Below are 27261 nucleotides of genomic sequence, written 5' to 3'. Positions count from 1 at the left end.
TGTTTAAATTTTGCCTAAGTCAAATTAGCACCTCCTTCAGCCTCAGTGCACTAAGGAAACGTGATAGTCGCCTAGAGGAAGGACAGGTCAGTTTCAACAAAGAGCAGGATTGACACGTAACTGATCTAGAGGGACTGGTCGTTTCCTTGAGAGCCAGTCTCCCTGCTGACGGGTCGTTATCTATGAATTCTCGGTTGTTTGCTATTCATCATCTCTAAAGGAAGCGAATGCTACAGGGCTTCTCCAAAGACGGAAGCAGCCCAGCTCAGGGGAAACATCTCTGCTCTATTGACTTCATAAGGTACCTGTGGGGCCACTGAGAGAATGCACAAGAATACCCCAAAACTGTGAAATCCTATGTAAGGGAAAGGTGTTCGCAGGTTCACAGTGCAGGCTCCTAGAAGGTATATATCGAAGCTGAGTACAACTTGATTCCTGGGGCGCCTGGGTGTCTCAGTAGGTTGAGCGTCTGCCTTTGGCTCAGGTCGTGATTGCGGGGTCTTGGGATGGAGCCCCACATCCATCGGGCTCCCTGCTCAGAGGAGAGCCTGCTTCTCCTTTTCCTTCTGCCTTTCCCCCTCACTCGTGCTCTCTCTGTCTCAAAATAAATAAATAAAATCTTAACACACACACACACACACACACACACAACATGATTCCTGCACTCAAGAAGCCTATAGTCTGAGTGTCACAGCCACCACTACCCCCATACAGTGCTGTGAGCAACTAAGAAAAAATGGGCCACAAAGGAACTGAACAGACGTTTTGCCAAAGATAAATAAATTGCCAATAAGTACATGAAAAGGTGCTATGTGTCATTAGCCACCAGAGAAACGAAATTCAAACTCACAACAAAATACCACCTCATACCCACTAGGATGGCTATCTTGGAAAATTCCAAGTATCGGTGAGAATGTGGGGAGATTGGAGCTCTCACACATGATATGCCCACTACAGAAAACAGCATGATGTTTTCAAAAAAATTAAACCCAGAATTACCACAGGACCCAGAATTTCTTCTGCTTAGGTATATGCCCCACAGAACTGAAAACAGATATTCTAACGAGATCTTAGATGTGAATATTCACGGCAGCGCTATCCACCGTAGTCAGAAGTTGGGACAAACCCAAGTGTCCATCAGCGGAAGGACGGGTCCGCATGTGGCGTGCCCGCACAATGTGGAGTGCCCTCACTTAGAGAGAGGAATGAAGTCCTGCTACAGAAATGAGCCTGAAAACATGATGCTGAGAGAAAGAAGCCAGACATGAAGGGCCACATAGTGTAGGATTCTGTTTATATCAACCACTCTGAATAGGCCAGTCCACGGACACGGAGAGCAGATGAGCAGTGTCCCGGGACCCCAAGAAGGAGAATGGGGACGGGCTGCTTCCTGGGGGGGTGGGGTTTCCTTTTGGGGTGGTGAAGAGGTTCTGGAACTACAGAGTGGTGAAGCTTGTCCAACGTTGTGCATTTATACTTTAAAATAGTTACTGGAGAGGTTTCTCCATTACTTGTGTTTTACCATGATAGAGAGTGTCCCCTTTCTGGGGGGAGGGACGGAGCACTGCCTTCATCAGGGCCAGTAGCGCAGGAAGCAGAACCGGGGCTGGACTTCAATCTCCCCCAGCCCCTGAGCAGGGCGGGCTGTGGTGCGACCGTTATCAGACAGCCCCGAAATGCCGTAGGAGACTGCCAGTGAGAGACCTCACTGTGAATGGGGAAGGGCTTCTCGGGGAAGCTGGGGTGTGAGCCAGACTCAGAGGACAATCCCGAGTCAGGTAGCAGGTGCAGGAGGGAATTGCAGGCAGCAGGAAATCACAAGGAAAAGAGGTGAGAGGGATAAGCTGTTGGGTGGGAGGGGTCAGGCGGTTGGGCGAACGATCTTCTATGACAGAGGGGGCTTGGGACTTTGTCTTGCGGGGCAGGCAAACTGACGGTAGGCTGCTGGGGCGGTAGGTTGTGGGGCAGGCCCAGGGCACGAGCAGGTTTGAATCAGAATGCCTTCTTGCAAAAAAAAAAAAAGTCACAGACCTTTAGCCATAGACCACACCATGCCCTCTTGCACTACACTAACCTACTTTACACATCCGTGCCTGGATCTGAAACCACTGGATCTTGTATTCACCTCTGCTTTAGAGAAATGAATGTGCTCCCCTCCCTTGGCCATGCAGTTCTAGGCAGAAAATAGAAAAAGAGAGAGAGAGAGAGAGAGAAACATCAAAAAGACAAACTTACCTCCTGTAGCTTCTGGTTTCAAAAAGAGTATAGATTGATACAGTCCCATGGAATCAGGATTCCCGTGGGTTCTGTAGGCTTTGCCTTCGACTCTCCAAAGAAAGCGGTCCAGCTGGAGTAACTCCTGGAAAGCTCAGTGTCCCTGTACTAAGGCAACATGGAGAGAGAGCTCCCATCCCTGACCGGCCTGCAGCTCCCCCAGACAAGGAGGCAAGTCCTAGGGTGAGGTGGGAACGGTCGCTGAGCTGGAGCAAAGCAGGGCAGGGCTGATGGCAGGAGCCCCGCGGAGATTCCCCCGGAGCCCAGAAGACTGATTAATTAGCCAGAACGCTAATCGATGGAGGAGCGGGGAGAAATTGAGCCACCAAGCACCTGGGAATTCTTGTGCTCTGTATTTATTACTTCCCGCAAAGAAGCCTCCTTGAGAAAACACAGAACAGGCTTCGGTGGTGGGATACGCTAAGTCAGAGAAATGGAAGTTGTAGACCGCTTTGGACAGGTCACTTTTCAGAGGTGTGTTTTGTGGTTAAAAAGGGGAAGCTGCCCCGTGGGAACCTGCCTGCCAGGTGTTCTGGAGCTCCCTCTCGTGGACGCCGCTGGTATCACAGCTCCCGCAGCGCCTTTCCCCCAAATCCTCAAGCTGCTTGTCAGACATCCATCAGGCTTCTCTAAAGTCAGGGCTGGAAAACTAAGATTTTTTTTTTTTTCAGCTGATGACAGTATGGACTACTGCCTCCTAAAATAGGGAGGCCTTTTGATTTCAGGAGCAGGTTACAGGTATAGGTGTAATCCTTTGAGACCTGTCCTTATGTCTCTAGTATCTTTCTAGAAGGATCCCCAGGCATGGGGGGGGAGGGGCGCTCACCCTTCTCAGAGTAAGTCAGGTATCATTATCTCAGAGGCTGTCAGTTCCTGGGGTTACGTCCATATGTGAGGTGGTGGTGGAAGGGGGAGGCTATCTTACTTTTCCGCCCAAATCTGCAAAAATCCGCATCAAAGACAAACTTAATTTCATCCAAGGGGATGTCGTTCATAAAGTCAATTTACTGAGTGCGTCACTAAAGGTGATTTCGTGTATACGGAGGGAGGAACTTCCTCACGACTCCATCTCAGGATCAGATCGTGTCCGTCTGTCGGTTTTAGCCAAGGAACGTGTCCTAGCCGAGACCCAGGCTTCCCCGTCTCACTCCGCCCTAGGAGGGAAATGCTCCTGGAGCCACTTCTGAGAGTCATATGCCCCTCCCCCCACTCTAGAGTGAGGCACCTGTAGCAGTAAGCCTCAGGCCCCAAGATCTCGCTGCGCTTTGTGCCTTTGCTCTGTTGTATCTCCAGGACTCGACAAAGCCCGTTAGAGCAGAACCTCCTCGCGATCTAGCCATGACACCCAGCCACCCCCACCCCCCACCCCCACCTAAAGCACCTGTCATCTCTTCACCCCCCTTTACAGTCCAAGTCCTTGAGCGACAGTAAGAACCGCCACAAAAAGGCCAAGGACCCCAAGCCCAAGGTGAAGAAGCTCAAATACCACCAGTACATCCCGCCGGACCAGAAGGCGGAGAAGTCCCCGCCGCCCATGGACTCGGCCTACGCCCGGCTGCTCCAGCAACAGCAGCTCTTCCTGCAGCTCCAGATCCTGAGCCAGCAGCAGCAGCAGCAGCACCGGCTCGGCTACCCGGGGATTCACCAAGCTCAGCTCAAGTGAGTCGGGAGGGCCCAGGGCAGCGGGGCTGAGCGGAGGCCGGCTGGGGAGGGCTCCTCTGGGTCCCAGGCCCGCGGGGCCGTCACCTGGGACCCCAGCCAGTCCCCGATGGTGCCCCGTCCTCATCTGGTAGGTTCAGAATAGGACTCTGTTTAGGAACCATGCCCACATTTTCGGGAGCAGAAGGCCGGGAGGAAGCAAGGAAATCGAAGCCCTGCGAAGAGGTATCACTGGGAAAAAAGAAAGGATTAGCGCTCTCCGACCGAATCGTGGAAGAGAGGAGAAACCGTGTCAGGGTGGTTCTCATTCTTGGATTTGCCTGGCCCATATGCTTTAGGAAGCAACAGACCTGAGTGACTGAGTGACAGCCAGCCCCGAAGATGGAGCCTGGGGGTCCCGACATGGCACCCCCAATGCAGTCACCTTTTAAATGGCCATTCCCTTCAACTCTAAAGTTGGGGTGGGGGTTCCTACACCTGTGTCTGCTCAGCCTCAGGTCGTGCAGGCAATGATGCTGAGAGCTGAATACAGCCATGCTTTAGGAGGGGTGCTTCTGCCCCCCCAGGACACTCTACCCTATGCCAGAGTCTCTACCGCTCCCTCCTGTCTCCCCGGAACTCATCTGGAGTGTCACTTGCCCCTTGGCACCGAGCCTGCCCGGTTGGTGTCTTCACCCTGCCTCTCCTGCTGATTGATTTCTTGCCTGATCCTTGCAGGCCATTAGCACGTGACCTGATGTAAATGCAAGTTACCCACTGAAAGTTCTGGCCACCCAATTCCAGTGGGGGGGGGGGGTGGCTCTCCCCACATCACCAGCCAGGCACCCTGCGGTTCCACTCAATTCTGGCACCATCTGCCGGGACAGACAGCATCGGATCCCACAGGTGAGGGGCTCAGTCCCACAAGACTGCCCCCACCTCCCCCACTTCAGATGCCAATCGCAAGTCTAGAAGCTCTGACCTGGGCTTCTGGTGGCCTGGGCTATAGGTCAGAGGTTCCCACGATTTCCTCCTCGGGTGCCATTAATTCGCTAGAGCAGCTCCCAGAACTCAGAGAAACACTTGACTTACTAGATCACTGGTTTATTATGAAAGGATGTTACTCAGGAGCAGCCAGATTTAAGAGATGCGCAGGGCAAGGGTTGGGGAAAGGACGAGGCGCTCCCCTGCCCCCCACCCCAAGCGTGACACTCTCGTCATTCTCCATGAGTTCACCAACCTGGAAACTCTCTGAACTCGATTCTTTGAGGTGTTAGCGGGGCTGCCTGATTGATTAAACCATTGGTCATTGGTGAACGACCCAGTTTCCAGCCCGGCTCCTCTCCCGAGGGGTCAGGGGGTAGGACTGAAAGTTTCCACCTCAAATCACAGGGCTGGTTCTCAGGCATCCAGTCCCCATCCTTACGTGACCTTGGGACTTTCACAAAGTCACCTCGCCGGTATGGCAGACGACACCCCCGTGGCTCCCATCACTTAGGAAACTCCGAGGATTTCAGGAGCTCTGTGCCAGAAAGAAGGACAAGGACCAAATGTGCCATTTCTTATTGTAAATCATGGCATTACACCCCCATATATCTATTTGGCTGTATTTTAAGTGCCTCCTTTTTGTTTGTTTTTCAGGGAGCCAAATGAACAGATGGTCAGAAATCCAAATTCTACTTCAACACCACTGAGCAATACCCCTTTGTCTCCTGTCAAAAACAGCTTTTCTGGACAAACTGGTGTGTCTTCTCTCAAACCTGGCCCACTGCCATCAAACCTAGATGATCTGAAGGTACAGGATATGGTGTGGTTTCCTTCCTTCCTCCCTCCCTCCCTCCCTCTCTCCCTCCCTTCCTATCTTTCAAAAAATATATTGGTAGATTTTTTTCAAGATCTTATTTGTAAGTCATCTCTACACCCAACGTGGGGCTCGAACTCACAACCCCAAGATTAAGAGTCACCTGTTTTACCAATTGAGCCAGCCAGGCGCCCCAACAAATGCATCAGTAGCTTTTTAACATTTCCCCCAACTGATTTCTTGAATCAGACATTGGGAGGGAGAAAGTATGGGGGAGACTCAAGTAGATGACAAAATTTTAACTGCTGTGGTTGAGAACCCCCGCCCCCGCCCACGGAGCAGAAGACCCCGGGGCTTCTGAAAACTCAGCTCTTTCACGGGCTACGCAGCCTCTGGTTAGTTTCTTCATTTCTCTGCCTCTTGGATCGCTCATTTGCATACGGGGGTTCTTGTGAGAACCCGATGGAATCGTGTATACGTGATAGAACTCAGCGCAGAGAGCAGCTGTAAGATCGATGTGGGCTTCCAGAAGGTTCTAAGCCAGCAGTCAGCTCCATGATGAACTTCAACCAGTCTCTGGTGAAATGAGAGAAACAAGAACCATGTAAAGGGCTTTTCATAAATCTGAGTGTGTTCAGCATACCGTGGCAGATCTTCATTCAAAGTATTTATTTCCTCCCGATGTTCCGCATCTAAAGAAAGATCCTGTTTGGAAATGATGACAGCAGTGGGCGGAAGTTGAATGTTGATGGTAGACTTTTGTTTCTTTGTGTTAAGTAGGGGTATTGTTGAAGAAGGATGTGAGTCTTGGGGAACAAGATGAAATGTTGGTAACCCGATGTCAGCTGCATAATTTGAAATAATGTAGTGTTCTGTGAAATCCCCGAGTCTGAGAACTTCTGCCCTGAAATGTGACAGAGACGTGTTCAGTGCTGGGTGTGGGGGAGCAGTTTACTCTGGATCACAGACCTCAGGCATGTCCCTTCCCTGGGATGGACCCTGGGCTCTGAGCTGAACCTAATGCATTCCAGAACAGTGCTCACAACTGGCGTGTTCATCCTTCCAATACTTACAAAAGAACTGAAGGCAATTGCGGTGCCTTCAACTCCTCTAACGTGTGAGCACACCTGCTCCCCTCGATGCTTCATTTCGTTGTCTGTGATCCCACCTGTCCACCTGCTTTCCACCCACCTGTTACTCTCTCCTCCCCCGAAGGACCTTATCCCTTGTCCCCAAAAAGCCAATTTCCTACAGGTCCCCATGGTCTTCACTAGGCCAGGCTTTCTCTGTCCTCATTTGTCACCCTCCGTTCCCATTCTCAGCCTTTGGCCATTATCTGCCTTGGGGGAAAGGTGGCGGTGGGATTATTTCATATGAAAGAAAATTAATTCTATGGCTACCAGTGGCCGACACCCACCAATAAAATGGATCTTGGGTTGTGATATCAAGTTCCTCTGTCCCTTCGCTTGGAATAACAATGCTTGGGTTTCATTGAACTTGTCCCAACGTAGCATCCATAAGGCTGGATAAGGCTGCCAATCTTCCGGGGATGCCCTCCAGAACAGCGGGCCACCCACCCTCCACTCCGCAGGTCCTAAATCCATGAAGGTATAAAATCAGCTCCTCTCACCCAGACAACAATTTGCTAAACGAAGTAAGCCAGACACAAAGGGACAACTATTCTATGAATCTGCTTACACGAGGGACCTAGAGACGTTCAAAGAGACAGAAAGTCGAAGGGTGGCTGCCAGGGGCTGGGGGGAGGAGGAACGGGGAGTTAGTGTGTCATGGGTACCTAGGTTCTGCGTGCAATGAGGAAAATGTTTTGGAGACAGACAGCGGTGATGTTTGCACAACGGTGTGAATTTACTAATTCCACTGAACTGCATCCTTAAAAGTGATTAAAGGATGTTTCATGCTGTACGTCTTTAACCACAGGGGAAAAAAAAAAGAAGAAGAAGAAGATTTTTTTAAGATTTTATTTATTTATTTGACAGAGAGAAACACAGCGAGAGAGGGAACACAAGCAAGGGGAGGGGGAGAGGGAGAAGTAGGCTTCCTGCCGAGCAGGGAGCCCAATGCGGGGCTCGATCCCAGGACCCTGGGATCATGAACTGAGCTGAAGGCAGACGCTTAACAACTGAGCCACCCAGGTGCCCGGCAAAAAGATTTTTTGGATGCTTCTGGGTGGTTCAGTTGGTGAAGCATCTGACTGATCATTTCAGCTCAGGTCTTAATCTCGGGGTGTGAGTTCAAGCCCCACACTGGAAAAAAAAATTTTTTTGTTTTTAAAAAGTTGTCTACCTTACGATGGGAGCTCGGGGTCAGGTAGATCTGAAGTTGCCTTGATCCCAGACAACATCATTCAGAGGTGATGTACCATCTAGCAGAGTGGCCAAAGGTGGTTTCCTCAATGGGCACATGCTCAGAATGATGGGCTGGTTGGAGTCAAAATAGATCAGCATCAGTACTAGGAAACAATGGGGGTAGCAGCTACCAGTTTTTGAGTGTAAACCATCAGTCGACCATGTTGTGTAGCTTTGCTTCCATTTTTCACCCTGCAAGACGGGTTTTACACATGAACATAAAAATCAGGACCTCCAAGAGGCTAAATAAATAAGGCATAACTCATTATCATCCTAGATATTTTTGAGCTCAAAAATGGTATGCTGTATAGAACAAAGACACTGGATTTGTTTGTTTGTTTAAGATTTTATTTATTTATTAGAGAGAGAGAGAGCATGAGTTGGGGGAGGAGCAGAGGGAGAAGCAGACTCCCCGAGGAGCAGGGAGCCCAATGCGGGACTCGATCCCAGGACCCTGAGATCACGACCTGAGCCGAAGTCACACACCTAACCGACGGAGCCACCCAGGTGCCCCTAGAAGAAAGATACTGTTGATAAACTTAAAGCTGGCCCCAACAGCACAAGTGAGAAAAGGGTGGGAAATAGGTTAGTTCTATCCGGACTCAGGCTCACATGTAAAAGAGACTCTGCATTTTCTCCCCCACCTGGAGAAGCCGTCCCAGTTTCACCGGGTCGTTTTACAACTTTGTCTTGTGTTTCCAGAGCCCACAAGTCAATCCAGAATGCTGACGTCCAAAAACAGACTTAACATCGCCTTTTGTAGAAGCCAAAGAACCTTTACAGCGTAAATAAGTTTGGTAAATTCATAGGATTTAGTTTCAGTTTCTCGGGTAACACTGATTTGTGTATTTTAAGTTAAAGTGGGAAGTCTGGAGTTAAATTCGGGAGACAGATGACGTTTATCCTGCCAACCTCACTTCCCTGCGTGGGCTGCACATTGCCAAGTTTGAGTGTTGGTCAGTCGTGAGTTCACGGTTCATGCTACAGGCACACGGTGCACTGAGATCATATGCTAAGTGAATAAATGTCGTGCTTACCCTCCCCCCAAAAAAGAGACTAAATGCTGTGCAAGTGAACCAGCCTATAGATGAGAAAACTGGGGTTTGGACTTAAGGGAGTGATTTTTTGTTTGTTTTTTCTTATTTAATTTAATTTAATTTTAAATTCCAGTATAGTGAACATGCAGTGTTATATTAGTTTCAGGTGTACAATACAGTGATTTGACAGTTCTGTACAATACCCAGAGCTCATCACAAGTGCCCTTCTTGATCCCCATCGCCTATGTCCCCCGTCCCCCTTCCCTGCTGGTAACCATCAGTTTGTTCTCTATAATTAAGAGTCTGTTCTTGGTTTCTCTCTCTCTCTCTCTCTCTCTCTCTCTCTCTCTCTTTCCTTTGCTCATTTTGTTTGTTTCTTAAATTCCCCATAGGAGCGAAATCACATGGTCTTTGTGTTTGACTGACTTCCTTCACTTAGCATAATTCTCTCTAGCTCCATCCACGTTGTTGCAAATGGGAAGATTTCATTCTTTTTTACGGCTGAGTAATATTCCATTGTAATTTGGCTATTGTAAATAATGCTGCGGTAAACATAGCAGTGCCTATATGCCTTTGAATTCCTGTTTTTATACTTTTTTTAAGTAAATATCCAGTGGTGTGATTACTGGATTGGAGAGTAGTTCTATTTTTAACTGAGTGATCGCAAAGGTTTTGCTACTGTCACTCGAAATGAGGATGGAAAAGGGGAGGGACAGACGGAGAAACCTTCATTGGACTTGACCACTAGGTGTTTGGGGAGAGGTGTCACCTGGGATTATGACACCAGAGGCAGACATTGGGAGGGTCAAATGGGGAGCTGATCTGAAGGGATGTTGGCAGATGCATTCAGTTTGGGGAAACTGAGTCACAGGTACCACCAGGACGACCCAGGGGAAAAGTCTAGCTCGTGTCCATAAGGTTTCCGATCCAGTTCAGCTCAACTGTGTTGTCAGCCTAGGCACAGAAATTTTGGAATCGTTTGCATAGTGGGGCAGGTTGAAGCCACAAGACAGAACAAGACAGAATGAGAGCAGTTGGAAAAAGTGGGAAGGGAAGAAGGAGAGGAATAAAGGAAGCGGGTGATTAACCATACTTTGGAAAAGGAATACACAGGAGGAATTAATGAAGGTGACCCTCAAAACAGGTCATCAGAAAGACAAGGTATCAAAAGTAGATGTTCTCCCAAAAGGCTCATGTTTTGCTGACTAGGAATAAAAGGGGAAAAGCACTGAGAAAAGTTTGGTTTTTCATTAAAAAGTTATACATGGGGATGGGGCGCCTGGGTGGCTCAGTGGGTTAAAGCCTCTGCCTTCAGCTCAGGTCATGATCCCAGGGTCCTGGGATCGAGCCCCGCATCGGGCTCTCTGCTCAGCGGGGAGCCTGCTTCCTCCTCTGTCTCTGCCTGCCTCTCTGCCCACTTGCGATCTCTGTCTATCAAATAAATAAATAAAATCTTAAAAAAAAAAAGTTATACATGGGGGAGGGGAGCGCTCATGGGGGCGCAGTTTGTTAAGCATCTGACTCTTAGTTTTGGCTCAGGTCATGATCTCTGGGTGGTGAAATAGAGGCCTGTGTCAGGCCACGCACTCAGCAGGAAGATTCTCCCTCTCCCTCTGCCCTAGTCCCTCACTCCTGCTCATTCTGTCTCTCTCTCTCTCTCTCTCAAATGAATAAACCTTTTTTTTTTTTTAAGTTATACATGGTAACATCACAGTATATGGTTTTTTTCTCTTTGCTAATCCAGTATATGGATTTCTTTTTCTCTTGTTTCTAAGAAACCGGAGAGCCAGAGAGCATGACAGCATGAGAGAGAGACAGAGAAAATAAAGGGAAATTTAAAAACTGGAAAAACATGATGGATATTAAGAAATAGTTGTTGATGTGTTTCAGGTGTGATAATGGTCTTTTATTTTTTTTTTTAATAAAAGGTACTTATCTTTTAGAGAAAGATACCGGAATGTTTACAGATCACATTATATGATTTGCTTCAAAATAATTTAAGAAATATAGTGGAAGTGGTTTGGGGCATACATGACTCAAGATTGGACAGATGGATCATTGTTGAAGCTGGTGAATGGCTCCAAGGGGTTCATTCTACTTTTTTCATCAACTTTTGTGTATGATAGACATTTTCCAGAATACACAGTTGAAAGAGTGATTGGTGAAAACACCAGGGAGTGTAGGAAAGAGATGTATACAAACCTTTGTCCCCAGCAAGCCCACACAGCGTCATACTCTGAAATGTAAGGTAAACCGAGTGCAAATATGAATTGCATTATTTAATGATGTAGCTTAAAATATTCAGTGCCAGAGCAGATTCTAAAAATAAATGTAGAACTCATTAATTTTAAGTAATTCAAACTTAAAACAATAATGAGTTGCTGTTCTGTGCTTTTTCAAACCAGCAAATCTAGGGGGGAAAAAAAAGATAAAACAGTGCCAGAAAGAGGAAGAGGGGGCTGTATATTTACCAGTTGCAGTAGTGTGAGTTGTTGTAATCCTTTTCAAATACCTTTTAAATGATTATAAAGTGATTATTTACTGTCGAAAGAGGATAGTGTAGGGAGAAGTAAAGAGTATTTTAAAAGATAATTGACCCACATAGCATTGCAGATTATATTTCCCTATAAACTTAACATACAGGTGGACGTATTTTCTTTTAAAAGTTATTGTTGAAAAAAATTTAAAAATTATTGCTGTAGGGTAATCCTGTGAACGTGAATTTCTGGCATCTTTTTTGTTTAATATATCATAAGCAGTTTTCATAATTTGCAATATTCAATAAAATTTTTATTTTTTAAGGTTTTATTTATTTATTTACTTATTTGTCAGAGAAAGAGAGAGCACAAGCAGTGGGAGCGGCAGGCAGAGGGAGAAGCAGGCTCCCCGATGAGCAGGGAGCCTAATGTGGGACTCAATCCCAGGACCCAGGATCATGACCTGAGCTGAAGGCAGATACTTAAAACAACTGAGCTACCCAGGCATCCTGGAATTTTTATTTTTCATATCATATCATTCTACCACCTAGTTAATAGTCCTCTGTCGGACACTTAACTTGGTTCCCAATATTGCTATTAAAAATATAATTTGTACAGGGGCACCTGGGTGGCTCAGTGGGTTAAGCCTCTGCCTTCGGCTCGGGTCATGATCCCAGGGTCCTGGGATCAAGCCCCGCATCAGGCTCTCTGCTCAGCGGGGAGCCTGCTTCCTCCTCTCTCTCTGCCTGCCTCTCTGCCTACTTGTGATCTCTGTCAAGTAAATAAATAAAATCTTTAAATATATATATGTATATAATTTGTACATAAATTTGTTTTAATGTATCCGATTACTGCTCTGGGCTAAATTCCTGGGAGTAGAATTCCTGAACCGAAACAAAAGTTCTTGCCAGGGGCACCTGGATGGCTCAGTCGGTAGAGCGTCTAACTCTTGACCTCAGGTCTTGATCTCAGGGTCATGAGTTCAACCCCTGTGTTGAACATGGAGCTTACTTTAAAAAAAGGAAGAAAAAAAAAAAAAACAACTTAAGTTCTTGCCAAAGAATACATATTGTAAAAATTTCTGTCCTGAACGTCTGTGCTGGTCTACTTGCCAGAAGCAGTGGGCTGAGGCAACGTTTATCCATCATGACTATACACACTGGATCACCGGGGCTCTGGGTAAAATACAGGTTCTGATACAGTAGGTGTGGGGAGGGGGCCCGAGTGTCCACATTCCTAACATGCTCCCAAATGTCCTTGGAGCCAGTGGTCCAAGGACCACACTCGGAATAGCAAGGTATTAAGGAACTTTCTTAAAAAACATTTTTATTGGCTCATTTTTGCTGCTACTTCCCTAACACAAAGTGTTCTTAATTCCTTTGTCAATTTCATGAGTGCAAAAATATGTCCATAATTGTTTTATATGGGTTATTAATGCTGGTACATGTCCATTATTGGCCATTTTTTATGTTTTTAATCTTTTAAAAAAGATTTTATTTATTTATTTGACAGAGAGAGCACACGCAAGCAGAGGGAGCAACAGAGGGAGAGGAAAAAGCAGGCTCCCCGCTGAGCAGGGAGCCCAGTGCGGGGCTCGATCCCAGGACCTTGGGATCATGACCTGAGCCAAAGACAGACGCTTCACCAACTGAGTTACCCAGGTGCCCACAAAAGATACATTTTCTTTTAAATGGCCAATAAAAGGGGCTCCTGGTTGTCTTAGTTGGTGAAGTGTCTGCCTTTGGCTCAGGTCATGACCCAGGGGTCCTAGGGTTGAGTCCCATATAGGGATCCCTGCTCAGCAGGGAACCCACTTCTCTGTCTCCCTCTGCTCCTCTCCCCTGCTTGGGCTCTCTCTCTCTCTCCCTCTTGTTCTTGCTCTCTCTTAAATAAATAAATTTTTAAAAATACATCTTCTGTTTGTGACGAGTTGACCACGCCCATTATCCATTTTGAGGTGTTGGTTTATATTGGGGGTTTGTTAAAGCACACTTGGTACATCGAGCTTACCAACACTTTATTACTTGTCCTGCGATTATTTCTGTCTGACACTGCATTTGCATTTTCTTTTTGGTGTTTTTGACTTAGAGGGATTTTTTATTTTTGTCTTATTTTTAGGATAGCTTTCTTTGCTTTTGGGCTCAAAAGATCCTTCCGTACAGAATATCAGAAGGCTGTTTCCCTATACATTCTTCTAGCTGTTTTGTGGAATTATTGACACTTGGATATTTAATGTTTCCTGTTTCAATTATAAAAGTAATATCTTCTGTGATGTATTTAGGGTGTTAGAGATAAGTAGAACCCTTATTAACATTTTAGTCTATCTTTATCCACATATTTTCATCTGCAAGCATACGTTTAAATATATACACACATATAAACTTATATAATTCTTAGGAAAATAGAATCAAGAAATTTAAGCTATTTTTCACCTAAAAATATACCATAAACAGGGGCACCTGGGTGGCTCAGTTAGTGTTTGACTTCCGCTCAGGTCATGATCTCAAGGTCCTGGGATCAAGTCCCGCATTCGGCTCCCTGCTCAGCGGGCAATCTGCTTCCCCTTCTCCCTTTGTCCCTCCCCCTGCTCGTGCTCCCTCTCTCTCTCTTTCTCTCTCTCCCAAATAAATTTTAAAAATCAAGAAAAAGTAATATACCGTAAGCAATTATTCATTCTCGTATGTAACATCAGGGTTCATGAATTCTGGTATTCCATCATTCATAGGCACTACCATTAATTTAGTTTTAATATAGTACAGCTATTTTTAGATAGCTGTAGCTTATCATTTATGAATATTATAAAAAATGCAGGGATGAAATCATCACACGTGAATCAACATAATAATGGCAAACGCTTATACCCCACTAACAATTTGCGAGACACTATTCCAAGCACTTTACAACTGTTGAGCCGTTTCAGGCCTCACAAAAACACGTAAGGTCGGTATGACCGTCTCCATTTTACAGAAGGGGAACCGAGGGACAGAGTGGTCTCTGCACTGGTAAGCGGCAAGATCAGGTTTTGAACTGAGGGACTTCCCGCATCACAATCTTGCTCAGTATATGACTATCATCTAGCCAGTTATTAAAATTAGGACATAAGTGGGGTGGCTGGGTGGCTCAGTCGGTTGAGCCTCTGACTCTTGGTTTTAGCTCAGGTCATGATCTTGGGGTGGTGGGATCAAGCCCTGTGTCCGGCTCCACACTCATTGGGAGAATCTGCTTAAAATTCTCTCTCTCTGCCCCTCCCCCGGTTCAGCCTCACTCGCTCTCTCAAATAAATCTTTAAAAAACAAACAAAAAAGCAAAAAACAGGACCTAAGTGTTAATGTAGAACCATGGTTCTCAAAACTGGATCCCGGGACCAGGGGCACCAACATTCCCTGGGAACCTGTTAAAAATGCACATGGCGCATTTCCTGCACCTGCTCAAGTTGGAGAACCGAGGACAGAGAGAGCCTGGTAGGGCGAGCAGTGGCCTAGGAGCAGAAGACCCGGAGTCTCGGTGTGCTTTGGGATGATTGGTTGCCAGCCGATGGCTAAACCTGGGCAGACATCAATCTTCTCATCTACAGAATGGGGCGAGGACCGGAGGAAGCCGGTAGAGTAGGCGACCTCTATGTTCATGTGGTTTCAAGTGGGCTGTCCCTTTGTAGGATTCCCGGATCGTGAAGGGGGAAAAAAAAAAGCATGATGCAAAAACCTATTGAGCCCCAGGGGAGGGGAGGGCATTGTAAGCGAGTGATAGAAAAGCGGACGTTGTACAATTCCACTGGTGATGTTTTAAAGCGAATGTAACAATTTTTTTTAAGATTGTCCTTACACGGGGCACCTGGGTGGCTCAGTGGGTTGAAGCCTCTGCCTTCGGCTCAGGTCATGATCCCAGGGTTTTGGGATCGAGTCCCGCATCAGGCTCTCTGCTCCGCAGGGAGCCTGCTTCCTCCTCTCTCTCTGCCTGTCTCTCCACCTACTTGCGATCTCTATCTGTCAAATAAATAAATAAAATCTTAAAAAAAAAAAAAAAAAAGATTGTCCTTACACAGGCACTAACCACTCCCTGGTTTCTGTAGGTCTCGGAATTAAGACAGCAGCTCCGAATCCGGGGTCTGCCGGTGTCAGGCACCAAGACGGCCCTCATGGACCGGCTGCGGCCCTTCCAGGACTGTGCGGGGAACCCCGTGGCCAACTTCGGGGACATCACGACCGTCACCTTTCCCGTGACGCCCAGCGGCGCGCTGCCCGGCTACCAGTCGTCCCCGTCCGCCGGCGCCCTGTCCAACGGCTTCTACCACTTCGGCAGCACCAGCTCCAGCCCCCCGATCTCGCCCGCCTCGTCCGACCTGTCCGGGGCGGGGTCCCTGCCCGACACCTTCAACGACGCGTCCCCGTCCCTCTGCCTGCACCCGTCCCCGGTGCACGCGTGCGCCGACGAGAGCCTGCTGGGCGGCCTGGGCGGGGGCTCGCTAGCGCCCGAGCCGGACGGGCGGGACTCGGAGAAGGACAAGATGCTGGTGGAGAAGCAGAAGGTCATCAACGAGCTCACCTGGAAGCTGCAGCAGGAGCAGCGCCACGTGGAGGAGCTCCGGATGCAGCTGCAGAAGCACAAGAGGGCGGGGGGCCCCGAGAAGCCGCCGCCCTTCCTGGCCGTCCCCATCAAGCAGGAGGACGCCGCGCCCAGCTGCCCCTTCGCGCCGCAGCGGAGACCCGGGAAGGGGCAAGGCCGCGGCGCCGAGTGCCAAGCGCAGGCGGGCGAAGCGGCCGGGCGCCGGCCCCTGGGGCCCGCTCCCTGCGCCGAGGCCTCGGGCCGCAGCGACGCGCTGCCTTCCACGTTCCTGAGCCCCCAGTGCTCCCCGCAGCACTCGCCGCTGGGCGCTGTCAAAAGCCCGAAGCACATCAGTTTGCCCCCGTCACCCAACAACCATTACTTCCTGCCCTCCTCTTCGGCCGCCCCGGGGGAGGGGCACAGGATCTCCTCACCTGTCAGCCAGGGGTGTGCTGCACAGGTAAGAGCTCCCGCCCCCAGGCTCCCCCTCCCCAGCCGGCACCCCGCTTCCTGGAAGGGGGGGGCTGGCAAAGGGTGAAGAGCTGACATTGGGAGTTTTAAGGGGCAGGGTTTACCAGAAGCCCGAAGCAGCCTCTGGTCTTGACAGTAGATGGGACTCTCTTCTCCGAGGTGGAGGTTGGCAAAATTGTCTTGTAAAAGGCCAGATAATGAACACGTTGCCTTTGTGGGCCCTGTGGGCCTGAGTGGGGCAACTCCACAGAACCCTGGTATCATGAACACAGACAACTGTAACTTGTAAAGGAATGCACATGGCTGGGCTCCAATAAAACTTTATTTATAAAAACAGGCGGTGGGCCAGATTGCCAACCCCTGTTTTTAGGACTCCTCGGGGTAAAGCCTTACCATAGGCCTAACCAGTCCATCACGAGAGCCAAAGGGAAGTTATAGGAAGTTATAGGAAGATAATAATCTCCGTTAATGGTGTGCTGAGTGCAAATATTTACCAAGCACCTATGGTGTGCCGGGCACTAACCAAACAAAAGTCCCTATTCTCATGGGAAGATAGACAGTAAATAAACATGTAAAACGTATAATGTATTAGAAAATGATAGATCCTTATTTTTAAGATTTTATTTATTAGAGAGAGAGAGAGCGAACGCACGAGCAGGGGGGAGAGGGAGAAGCAGGCTCCCCACAGAGCAGAGAGCCCCATGTGGGGCTTGATCCCAGGACCCCAGGACCCCAGGGTCATGACCTGAGCTGAAGGCAGATGCTTAACCCACTGAGCCATGCAGGCGCCCCTAGAGGATGATAGATGTTATGGAGAGAAAGCAGGGAGGAGTGGTGATGGGGCATTTCAGATTTGTGACTTGAAGTCAAAGGTCTGGGGCCATTTGAGCCAATCTTTGGAGGCAGTAAGGGAGAGTGCCTGGTGAATATTCGGGGGGGAAGACGTTGCAGGTGAAGGAAGCACAAGGGCAAGGCCCCGGCCTGGGAGTCGTGGGTGGGACGTTCGGGGTCCAGAAGGGAGGCCAGTGTGGCTGGAGCTGAATGAGAGGCGTTGCAGGGACGGCGTACAGGAGTAACTAGTTCAAAGACTTGACCCAGGGGATCATCAGAGACTTCCCTTGTCCACGCAGCTAAAAAATCATTAGGAAAGTCTACCTAAGGCTCTCTGAGAAAGAAAATTTCGTCATCAAAAGTTCTCAAATCTACCTTATGAGAAAGGAAATGGGAAGAAAATCCACAGGCTTGGATCCTGCCAGGTGACCGGTATGGAGAGGCCTGCCTCTGAGTAATTTCCTTAATTGTTACAACCCTATGAGCTCCAGTTCTGTATTCTTGACTTGCCACGGAAGAAAGTGAAGCTCGAGGAGGTTAACCCAGGAGCCCAGGGTCACAGGAACCCAGGGTTTTCTGATGCTAAAGGGCATGCCCTTTTCCCACTGAATGTTCTCTGGCCTGTGGCCATGGACAAAGAAAATCTGTTTCTACAGCCTCAAACAGCACATTCAAGTGAATGATGCCCGCTTCTGAGTGGGCACCCTGGGAGGGGCTGGGACATCCCAAGGGTTATCATCCAGGTTGATGAAGTTTACTTCATCCTCATTATGGTGTCCTGGGCAACAAAGGTAAAAATAGTTCCAGAAACACAGCTCTGGACCCTAAGACCATGCCGACAATATAGTTCATAAAGAACTAGCGCTTGTGCAGTGGTTCATACCTTACAGAGCACTCCTTGGGGACACGAACAATTCCAAGTTAAAAAGACAAAGAGCGATGTAGAATAACGTGCCCGGTGGATGCTTCTGGCATCATATGCGGCACGAAATGTTGGGGAAGGCGGGAGAAGCACATTGGTCATGAAGGGCTAGGAAGGTCCAGGAAGGTCTTTTGCGGGGGTGGGCAGGAAGGTTTTGCAGAGGGGTGGGACTCAATGAGAAGGGCAGCGTTAACAAACAAGAGTCGGGAAAAGAACATTCCATGTGGGAAAAGTTAGGGAGGTACAATGTGCAAGGCATGCAGAGGGAAGTTCGGGGAGGGATAGATAGAATCCACGGTCTTGAAGGAAATGGTACCCAGCCTGGAGCATCTCGAACACTGGTTACAGGTGGAGACCCTATGCTGTAGTTGCACGGGAGCCGTGGAAGGCTTTCGAGCAATGGGTGATGCATACAAGTCCAGATTGGAGACTCTGGTCAAGGGATCTAGGGAGAGTTGAAAACATAAGATACCAGGGAAGGGGCCAGAAGTCTCAGCAAAAGCTCCCAAGTGTGCTAGCAGAGGCCGCCTCATTGGTTGTTTCTTCCTTCCAGAACTCAGGGGCACACGAGAGCCAGCCTGCGAGCTTCTCTCCCCAGCCCTCCAGCCTGCAACCCCCTTTCTCTGGAGCCCAGGCAGACAGCAGTCATGGTGCTGGGGGCACCCCTCGTCCCAAAAGCCCAGGGGTCCAGCAAAAGGTAGGCACCTGGAGAAAGGTTTAAACTCTGCCTCTTTCCCTTTTCTGTGGTCTTGTCCTCCAAATGAGGGGGTCCAAAGGCAGAAATAAATGACATTTTAGATAAAAACAAATTCACTGGAAACAGATTGACATGGATGTACTGAAGGAAGTTACGAGGAGCCATTGCCCGGGGTCATCCTGGGAATCACAAGGACGAACATGAACCTGGTCTGTTTGTGAAAATGACATGGCAAACGCACCAGTTTCCGTGGAGTCGAAGATTGGAATAGAGGCATGTGGGAAAATAATGCATGGGAAAGAGGAAGGTATGCAGAGATGTGGAAAGGTCTAGAAAGGTGCGGGGAGTTCGAGTCACAGTGCAGACTCTCGGTGGAAAAAAGAGGAGGTCATACATCCCAGCAGGTAGAAATCAGGGGTGGGAGGCCCTAAAAGGGCCCGGGCACTTCATAAAACACTCACCATATACGAGGCTGGTTCCTGAAGACAGCCCAGCAACAGCTCCCCTTCTCTGCAAATGCACTTGGTTAGGAATGAAATGCCCCGGGGGGCAAGTACTCTGGGAATTCCTGGGGTGATGGACTTTTTCCTATTGGACTGGAGTCTTACTTTATTTGCTTTTCTCCTAACCGAAGAGGGTTCGTCCTAGAGGGGAAAATGAGTCTGTAAGTTTCCCATCCTAACATACCTCTGAGTACGCCCATGATGTGCCCATGCTACATGCCATTGTCAGTAGAAGGCCAGTGGTGTGTACCATTGTCAGTGTATCGAGGTTGTTCTCTAAACCCTAGATCTCTTTTGTTCCCCCTCCAATCAGTTGTTCCAGATTCGAGCCTGGAGTTTATAAAACAGAAGCCCTACCGCCCTTGACCCCACGAGTTGACTCTCTTTCTCTGCACTGTACCCCCACAGATGGCTGGTTTACACTCTTCTTCGGAGAAGACAGGGCCAAAGTTTTCCATTCCATCCCCAACTTTTTCCAAGTCCGCTTCAGCCGTTCCAGAGATAACCCAGCCTCCGTCCTATGAAGATGCTGTCAAGCAGGTAACGTTGGAAGACTTGTTTTCTGGAGGGAAACCGGTTGTCTAAACGGACCTCGTTTTTCATTATTCACCTCCGTGCAGTTCGTAGATGGTGACACCGAGTGCATCGGGGGCCCCTCGGTGAGAATGGGCCCACTGCAGAATGGTGCTGGGTGTACATAGCAGGTGTGTGAGGCAGGCAGAGAAGACGGTGGGCTCTCTCGCTCTCTGTCAAATAAGTAAATAAAATCTTTAAAAAAAAAAAAAAAGAAGCAGCAGCAGCAGCAGCCTCGTTCTTGGGTTGGAAGCCTCCCCACCGAGCTGACTCTGAAGGGCTCTCGTGGGGCGCACTCAGCCTTCTTCTCCCCTTCTCCTGTGCCGGATTGTTTCCTCCAGGAGTTTCCCCGTCTGAGATGAACACTGGGCTTTAATTGCGCTGTCAGCAAGTTCAAGTCCTGTTCACAGCGGCATTATTCCCAAACCGCGGGAGCAACCCAGGGGGGCGTCCGTGGATGGATGGTTAGACAAAATGTGGTGAATACATACAATGAATACTACTCAGTCTTTTAAAAGAGATTTTATTATTTGAGAGAGAGAGAGCGCAAGTGGGAAGAGAGGCAGAGGGAGGGGGAGAAGCAGACTCCCCGCTGAGAGGGGATTCCCAAACTAGGGGCTCGATCCCAGGACCCCAGGATCAGGACCTGAACTAAAGGCAGACGCTTAACCCACTGAGCCACCCAGGCACCCCAATACTAGTCAGTCTTAACAAGGAAAGCGATTCTGACACATGGGAGCGACTGGGGGATGTTACAGAGTGAAGTAAACCAGTAATAAAAGGAAATACGCTGAGTGACCCCACTTCTCCAAGGTCTCTAGAGTCGCCCGAGTCATGGGAACAGGAAGCATAATGGTAATGGCCAGGGGCTGGGAGCTCACGTTTCGTGGGGCCAGCGTTGCTGTTGGGGAAGATGAGAAAGTCCCGGAGACAGATGGTGGGGACGGTCACAGAATGTGAACGTAGCGTACTTAATGTCACCGCACCGTGTGCTTAAAGATGATGAAAATGGTAGATTCTATGTTGTTTTTTACCGCAATTAAGGGGAAAAACCCACTTTAACCAAACCTAGCTCGCAGAGTCCGTTGTGCTGCTTCTGACGCACTCCCGCGGAAGAGGTGGCCAACCTTCTCACTTCTCTGTTTCCCTCTCCTTAATTGGCAACAGCAAATGACTCGGAGCCAGCAGATGGATGAGCTCCTGGACGTCCTCATTGAAAGTGGAGGTAAGACCGCCTGTGTCTTGCCCTTGGGGAGGGTCGGCCCCTGCTCGTGCTCTGGGGAGTGAGCCTTAGGACCAACCACAGGTGCTCGCTGGAAGTCAGACCCAAAAACCATGAGGGGGTCGAGTGTCACTTCACGTGAGCTTGCCGTCCCCGCTGGAGCAGATGAAGGAATGCCCAAGGGGGTTCCTCCCTGACCTCGTCCCTCTGTCCTCCGAGCTGGACCACCGATCGTTTTTACCAGTTTGCATCCTCCTCGTGGTCCATTTCCCTAAGTTTTTTTCCCCTTGTTGTCCCATTTCTCTTTGCCTTTCTGATCCCAACCTCCCCATCCTCTTAATAATAATAAGAGGAGAACAAACAAAGCAAGTTTTGGGCTACCTACTCAGAATGAAACTCAATTACTGACCTCCCGCGGGATGGTCCGTTCACGCTTAGATGTCATTCCAGCTTGTGACCATAAAAAAGAAAAGAAAAGAAAAGAAAAGATAAAGATCAACATGTTGTTTTTGCCTCCTTTTTAGTCATTCATTTATTTTTTTCAAAATTACATGGTATGTGCCCAGAATCTGAAACCACATAGACGAATAAGGTCGTGTAAGGAGAACATGTAGATGGGAGGAAAAACAAACCTCAGGTCTGAGCCTCTTGATAACAACCTTGAAAGTTCGGAGAAGGCAGGGCCCGGCATTGTACTGGGCTCAGTACTGCTCCTGACCAAGTCTGACCTTTGTGGAGCTTATGAGTCTGGAAAGGCAGAACACGCAGCAGGCAAGTAAACTGGCAGTTACTCCCTCACAGCAAGAGGAAGAAGGAAGAGATGAGCTGATGTATCTTTATATGGATAAGAGGAGAGGGTGGTATCAGACATCCTGATATATATATATATATATATATATTTTTTTTTTTTTAAATAGAGAGAGCAGGGAGAGGAGCAGAGGTAGGGGGAGAGGGACAAACAGACCCCCTGCGGAAGGCAGAGCCTGACACGGGCCTCATCTCACAACCCTGAGATCAGGACCTGAGCCGAAACCAAGGGTGGGACTCCCAACTGACTGAGTCACCCAGACGTCCCAAGACACCTTTCTATTTTTAATGACTTGTATGGCCAGGTCAGTAAAGGTAAGGGCACAGGAGGGGAGCACAGGAGATTTGAGGACAGAAACATCATTTGAGGACAGTTATAAATCAATCACGGATGAATTTTCTGGAGAAACACAGGACGCTAGGTTATATTAAGTGCCATCAGTAGGTCTGTTGTCGTACATCTAAAGTGAGACCAGTCATGGTGTCATGTTTCTTTTGGAACTAAGATTCATCCAGGTGTGGGTTGTTTTTTTTTTTTTTAAGATTTTACTTATCTGGAGGAGGGGGAGGGAACATGAGCAGGGAGAGAGGCAGATGGAGAGGGAGAAGCAGGCTCCTTGCTGAGCAGGGAGCCCGATGCGGGACTCAGTTCTAGGACCCTGGGAACATGACCTGAGATGAAGGCAGAAGCTTAACCATATGAGCCACCCAGGCATCCCTAGGTGTGGGGTTTTGCCAAGGGAGTGTGGTCCAAGGAGAAAAGAGCCAGGGGATAGAGAATATTTATAAGACAGTGGCTATAATGATGGAGCAGAGAGTATCGGCCAGACAGGGAAAGAAATGAGAGCCAGGGGGATGGATGGCTGGAGAACGAAGTAGAGTCAGTAGGTTGGAGTGACCCCGGGTGGATAAGAAACTGCCGACTTGGGGTGCTTCATATATGAACTAGAGTGATGGGAGGGGAAGGACAGAGAGTGAGAGATCGTGCCTGAAATTAGGCTTTCAGGGGGATGCAGTATTTGGGGATGACAGAGTCCAGGGTGTCCAACAGAGTAGGAATGGAGGAACCAATGGAGTTGGGGGGGTGGTAGGATGTCAAGGGCCACTGGACAGTCAAGTCACTTCCCAGGATGCTGAAGTCATAGGAAGGACAGGAGCTGAAGTGGGAAAGGCAGGGAACTGGGGAATAGAGTTTTCATTGGAAGCAGGAGAGGGGCCAGGAGACGCGGGTTGAGCGGGGGAGAGCCGAGTGACCCTCAGAACCACTGAGGAGCCATCAGGAGGAGGCAGACCGACAATCGGAAAGTGACATGGCATGGCACCCAGTGAGTCCTCTTCCGGCTCTGAAGTAAATGAGCCCCGCCTGTGGGTGTGAGGAGGATGCAGTGTCCTCAGGGGACAGCCAGGTGTCAGTGAAGGAGCAGGTGAAGGAACCTGCTTTGCGAGGTTGCTGATCAGAGTGGAAGTTCCAGAAAGAAAGGGCTTGGGGAGAGACCAGGGAGAACTGGGCACAGACAGGGCACTTTAGGGATGAGACTGGATGATAACCGGAGACACATGTCCATCTTGTGTCTAAGCGTGACTCCTTCCTCCCAAAGATCCCTATTGTGGAACCTGAAATGGTTTAACGGTTCCCATCGTGTTTTGCCAACAGAAATGCCCGCTGATGCTAGAGACGATCATTCGTGTCTTCAAAAAGTCCCCAAGATACCCGGGTCTTCCCGAAGCCCCCCAGCTGCCCTGCCCAAACCCTCGTCTTCGGGGGGCCACCTCTCCTTCGATCACTATGGCGCTGACAGCGATGAGCACCTTGAAGTCTTACTAAACTCCCAGAGCCCCTTAGGGAAGGTGGGCGATGTCGCCCTGCTGAAAATCGGGAGCGAAGAGCCTCCTTTCGATGGGATAATGGATGGATTCTCTGGGAAGGCTGCAGAAGACCTGTTCAGTGCCCATGAGATCTTGCCAGGCCCCCTGTCCCCGATGCAGACTCAGTTCTCCCCCTCCTCCGTGGACAGCAGTGGGCTACAGCTAAGCTTCACCGAGTCTCCTTGGGAGACCATGGAGTGGCTGGACCTCACGCCACCAAGCTCCACGCCAAGCTTTAGCTCCCTCGGCACAGGCGCCCCCAGCATCTTCAACATTGACTTCCTGGATGTCACGGATCTCAATCTGAATTCCCCCATGGACCTTCACTTACAGCAGTGGTAGACTGTCTGGGCAGAGGCGCTAAGGGAGGCCAGTGGGAATTTCACGGGGGGAAAAAACACACAACCCAACGCACTCCTATCGTCCAAAAAGAGGAGGAGGAGGGAATTGCAAAGAAACAGTGGAGACGTCTGTGACCATCAACGAGAGCAAATCGCAGTCAGTCACTCTCAATGACTTCAGCAATGCATTCAGAGATGTGCTTTCTCGGATCAGAAATGCCAAAAAGAAGAAAACAAAAGTCTTTCACTGCCTTTCCGAATACCAGTATTTTTGTAGCCCATGATTTTTCTCAGGCATTGTCCGGGCATAGTCTCACATCGTAGAAGCCTCTCTCGTGGGTTTATTAGACACAGCGTGGAAAGGAAGTGGGGCTCTTCTGGGGTACAGGGACTGTAGCATAACCATCGGCGTTTCTGGAGAATAGACCCATGGTGGAGGCTGCTTCACCCTCTCTCCCTGCCTCTAAACAGAAGTCAGGCCCCTCTTCTGTTGTTAGGTTCTTGAGGTAGGAGAGAGGAAAAGAACCAGTCCATTCCCAGGGAACGGCATCAACTCGGCCTCAAAGCCGCCCCCTTGAGGTGGTTCCAGTCCAGGAACCCGGGACTCTGTGTGGTCACGGCTAACGACGAACCCGCATTTGGTCCAGAGAACCCCGCCGAGAATTTCCCTCTTGGTCAACCAGTCACCAGGTCACTCCTGCTGTCTCCATGGTCATAAACACCATGAAACAGCCGAGAACCTTAAAGCAAACAAAACCCCAAACCTCCTGCCATGGAAGGTTCCCCAACACAACCCCCTTTAGTTTCAAAGACTGGAGGTGACCCCATAAGCAGATGGGAAGGCTATCTCTAGCTGCAGGAAGCTGTACCAGGGATCATTCAGACGGTGCTAGAAACCCTTGTCTCACATGTCAGGAGCATAAATACCATGGGTTCCTACAACAGGTTGATGATTTATGGAGGTCCAGCTTTTTGGGGGGGAAGGGACTTGGGGGTCCACCTCCATTTTTCTTTTTCCCAGTTTTCTTTCAAAATACCAATCTTGCTCCTCTTTTGAAACGTTTTTTTCTGCCCCAACATCAAGAGGACTCCTTAGCTCTAACAAGCTGCCATACTCCTAATAAAGCCATATTTTAAAAAGACCAAACTCCAGGTTCTCCCAGAGAACGCATTTTCCATATAGCATCATTTGCTGGAAAACAAACAAACAAACAAACAAAAAGCCAAAAGAATGTCCTTGGAGGGCGAAAGAAAACAAACAAACTGGCGACTTGGCCCATTAACCCTAAAGCTCATTCCGCTCTCATTTTATATAGTAATCAGTGATTTGGGTGGTTTGGGGGAAATTGGAAATCATTACGTTGTAAAGATAGATCTGAATGATATTTGCAAGGAGAGAGGATGGCAGGTCTGGGCTGGTGAAAAGAAACACAGTTGCACATGGGAAAAGGAGGGAAAGAAGAAAAATAATGGTCTCCTGCGCATCCCTCATTACCTCGTGCTTTTGCCGGGAGTCGAAACACTCGAAGGGCAGGACGGTCTCTCTCAAGTTCACTGTGGCTCCACCGTTTCGTAGTGCATGCCGTAGAAAGTAGCTATTGCTGGTTGGTTGGTTGGTTGGTTTGTTGTTGTTGTTGTTTAATTTAAATCACTAAGGCACTGTTTTCTTCTTTTGTAAAAAAAAAAAAAAAGAAAGAAAAAAAAAGAAATATTCACTGTGCACTTACGGAGAAGATAACCAAAAACGTTGTGATTCTAGAAGTTCTCTTTTTGATAAACCAAAGATTTTAGAAGTCATTCCATTGTTAACTTGTAAACATGTGTGAACACGGAGTGTTTTTGGGGACCGCTGCTCTGAATGCTGGCAGATCTAAGCGGGGGGGTAGGCGTGCATATGTGTGTAGACATATGCGTGTCTGTATACATGCCATGTGTCTGTGTCTCTACATGTATGTTACACGTACTCAGTGTTACAGAGCATTCTCTACCCAAAGCCCTTAAGCCCCAGCTTGATGTGAAATGATACTTGGCCTTTCTTACTACGAGCTCCTGATTCATCAACAGACCCCACGTTGCCTCTCTGTGTATGACTGACAGCTCGAGCCCCGTGACTCACGGCCACTTGCACACTGTGGACACGCTCATCTTGACAAGGACTATGGATGTGAAGAGACACAACAGCTTGACCCTTTGTTGCCGGGAACGGTAAACACCGTCTCTCGTAGAAAGGAGTCAGAGGGACACAAAGACCGTTCTTACATTCCTTGATCAGCACCGTTCTTTGAGAGATCCACACTGTACTTTCCTTTTTTTGGGGGGGGGGGTCCATTTTCTCTTATGTCAGTCATCAGAACCAGAAGCCGAGAGGGAATCGTTACCCGTCTCTCCTGGGAAGGAGAAAACTCTTATGAACACATTCCTCACTTTTGTTGGTCCCGAGAATGTTGACATTTTATTAGGATCTGGACAAAGCTTGCCAGTCAGTACATTTTTCGTGTGCCATGTTGTACGACTTTATGTTATTTTTGCCCCCTTGATTGCCTTTGGAAAACAAACTCGCAGAGTCCCTACTCGGGCTGTTTCTAGCAGAAGGACTGGCCTTGGTTGGGAGGCCGCTGAGCTTTGTTAAGACTGTGCATTTGTCTGGAGACCCTGGTAGGATGTTACCAGCACTGCGCACGCATCACAGAGCAGACCCCTGGATTCCTGGTCTCAGCCCCCTCCCACTGGCCCCACACACCTATCCCCTCTCTCTCCCTCTCCATCCGTCAGATGCGGCACTTACGGTATAAAACTAGGGATACCTGGGAGAAACTCAGAGAAGTCGGCTGCACCCAGTGAATCAGACCATGTTAATTCATCTATCTGCTAGTGGGAGTTTTTATTTTAAGTA

At 48.8% G+C, this 27261-nt stretch overlaps 1 protein-coding gene across 1 annotated transcript in view; it reads left to right on the top strand.

Moving 5' to 3' along the window:
* Window positions 1-26164, top strand: part of MYOCD (myocardin) — a 98314-nt gene extending 72150 nt beyond the window's left edge. Inside the window, exons 8-14 of the mRNA XM_080826955.1 lie at window positions 3683-3933; window positions 5554-5707; window positions 15663-16595; window positions 18913-19056; window positions 19968-20099; window positions 21300-21357; window positions 23816-26164. Of these exons, the coding sequence (XP_080683081.1) occupies window positions 3683-3933; window positions 5554-5707; window positions 15663-16595; window positions 18913-19056; window positions 19968-20099; window positions 21300-21357; window positions 23816-24369 (2226 nt within the window). The 3' untranslated portion in view covers window positions 24370-26164. The remainder of the gene's footprint in view (window positions 1-3682; window positions 3934-5553; window positions 5708-15662; window positions 16596-18912; window positions 19057-19967; window positions 20100-21299; window positions 21358-23815) is intronic.
* The last annotated feature ends 1097 nt before the right edge of the window (window positions 26165-27261 follow it).

This window comes from Martes martes, assembly GCF_963455335.1.
Source record: "Martes martes genome assembly, chromosome: 16".
Lineage (NCBI taxonomy): Eukaryota > Metazoa > Chordata > Mammalia > Carnivora > Mustelidae > Martes > Martes martes.
This window is presented reverse-complemented; position numbering and strand designations above follow the sequence as displayed.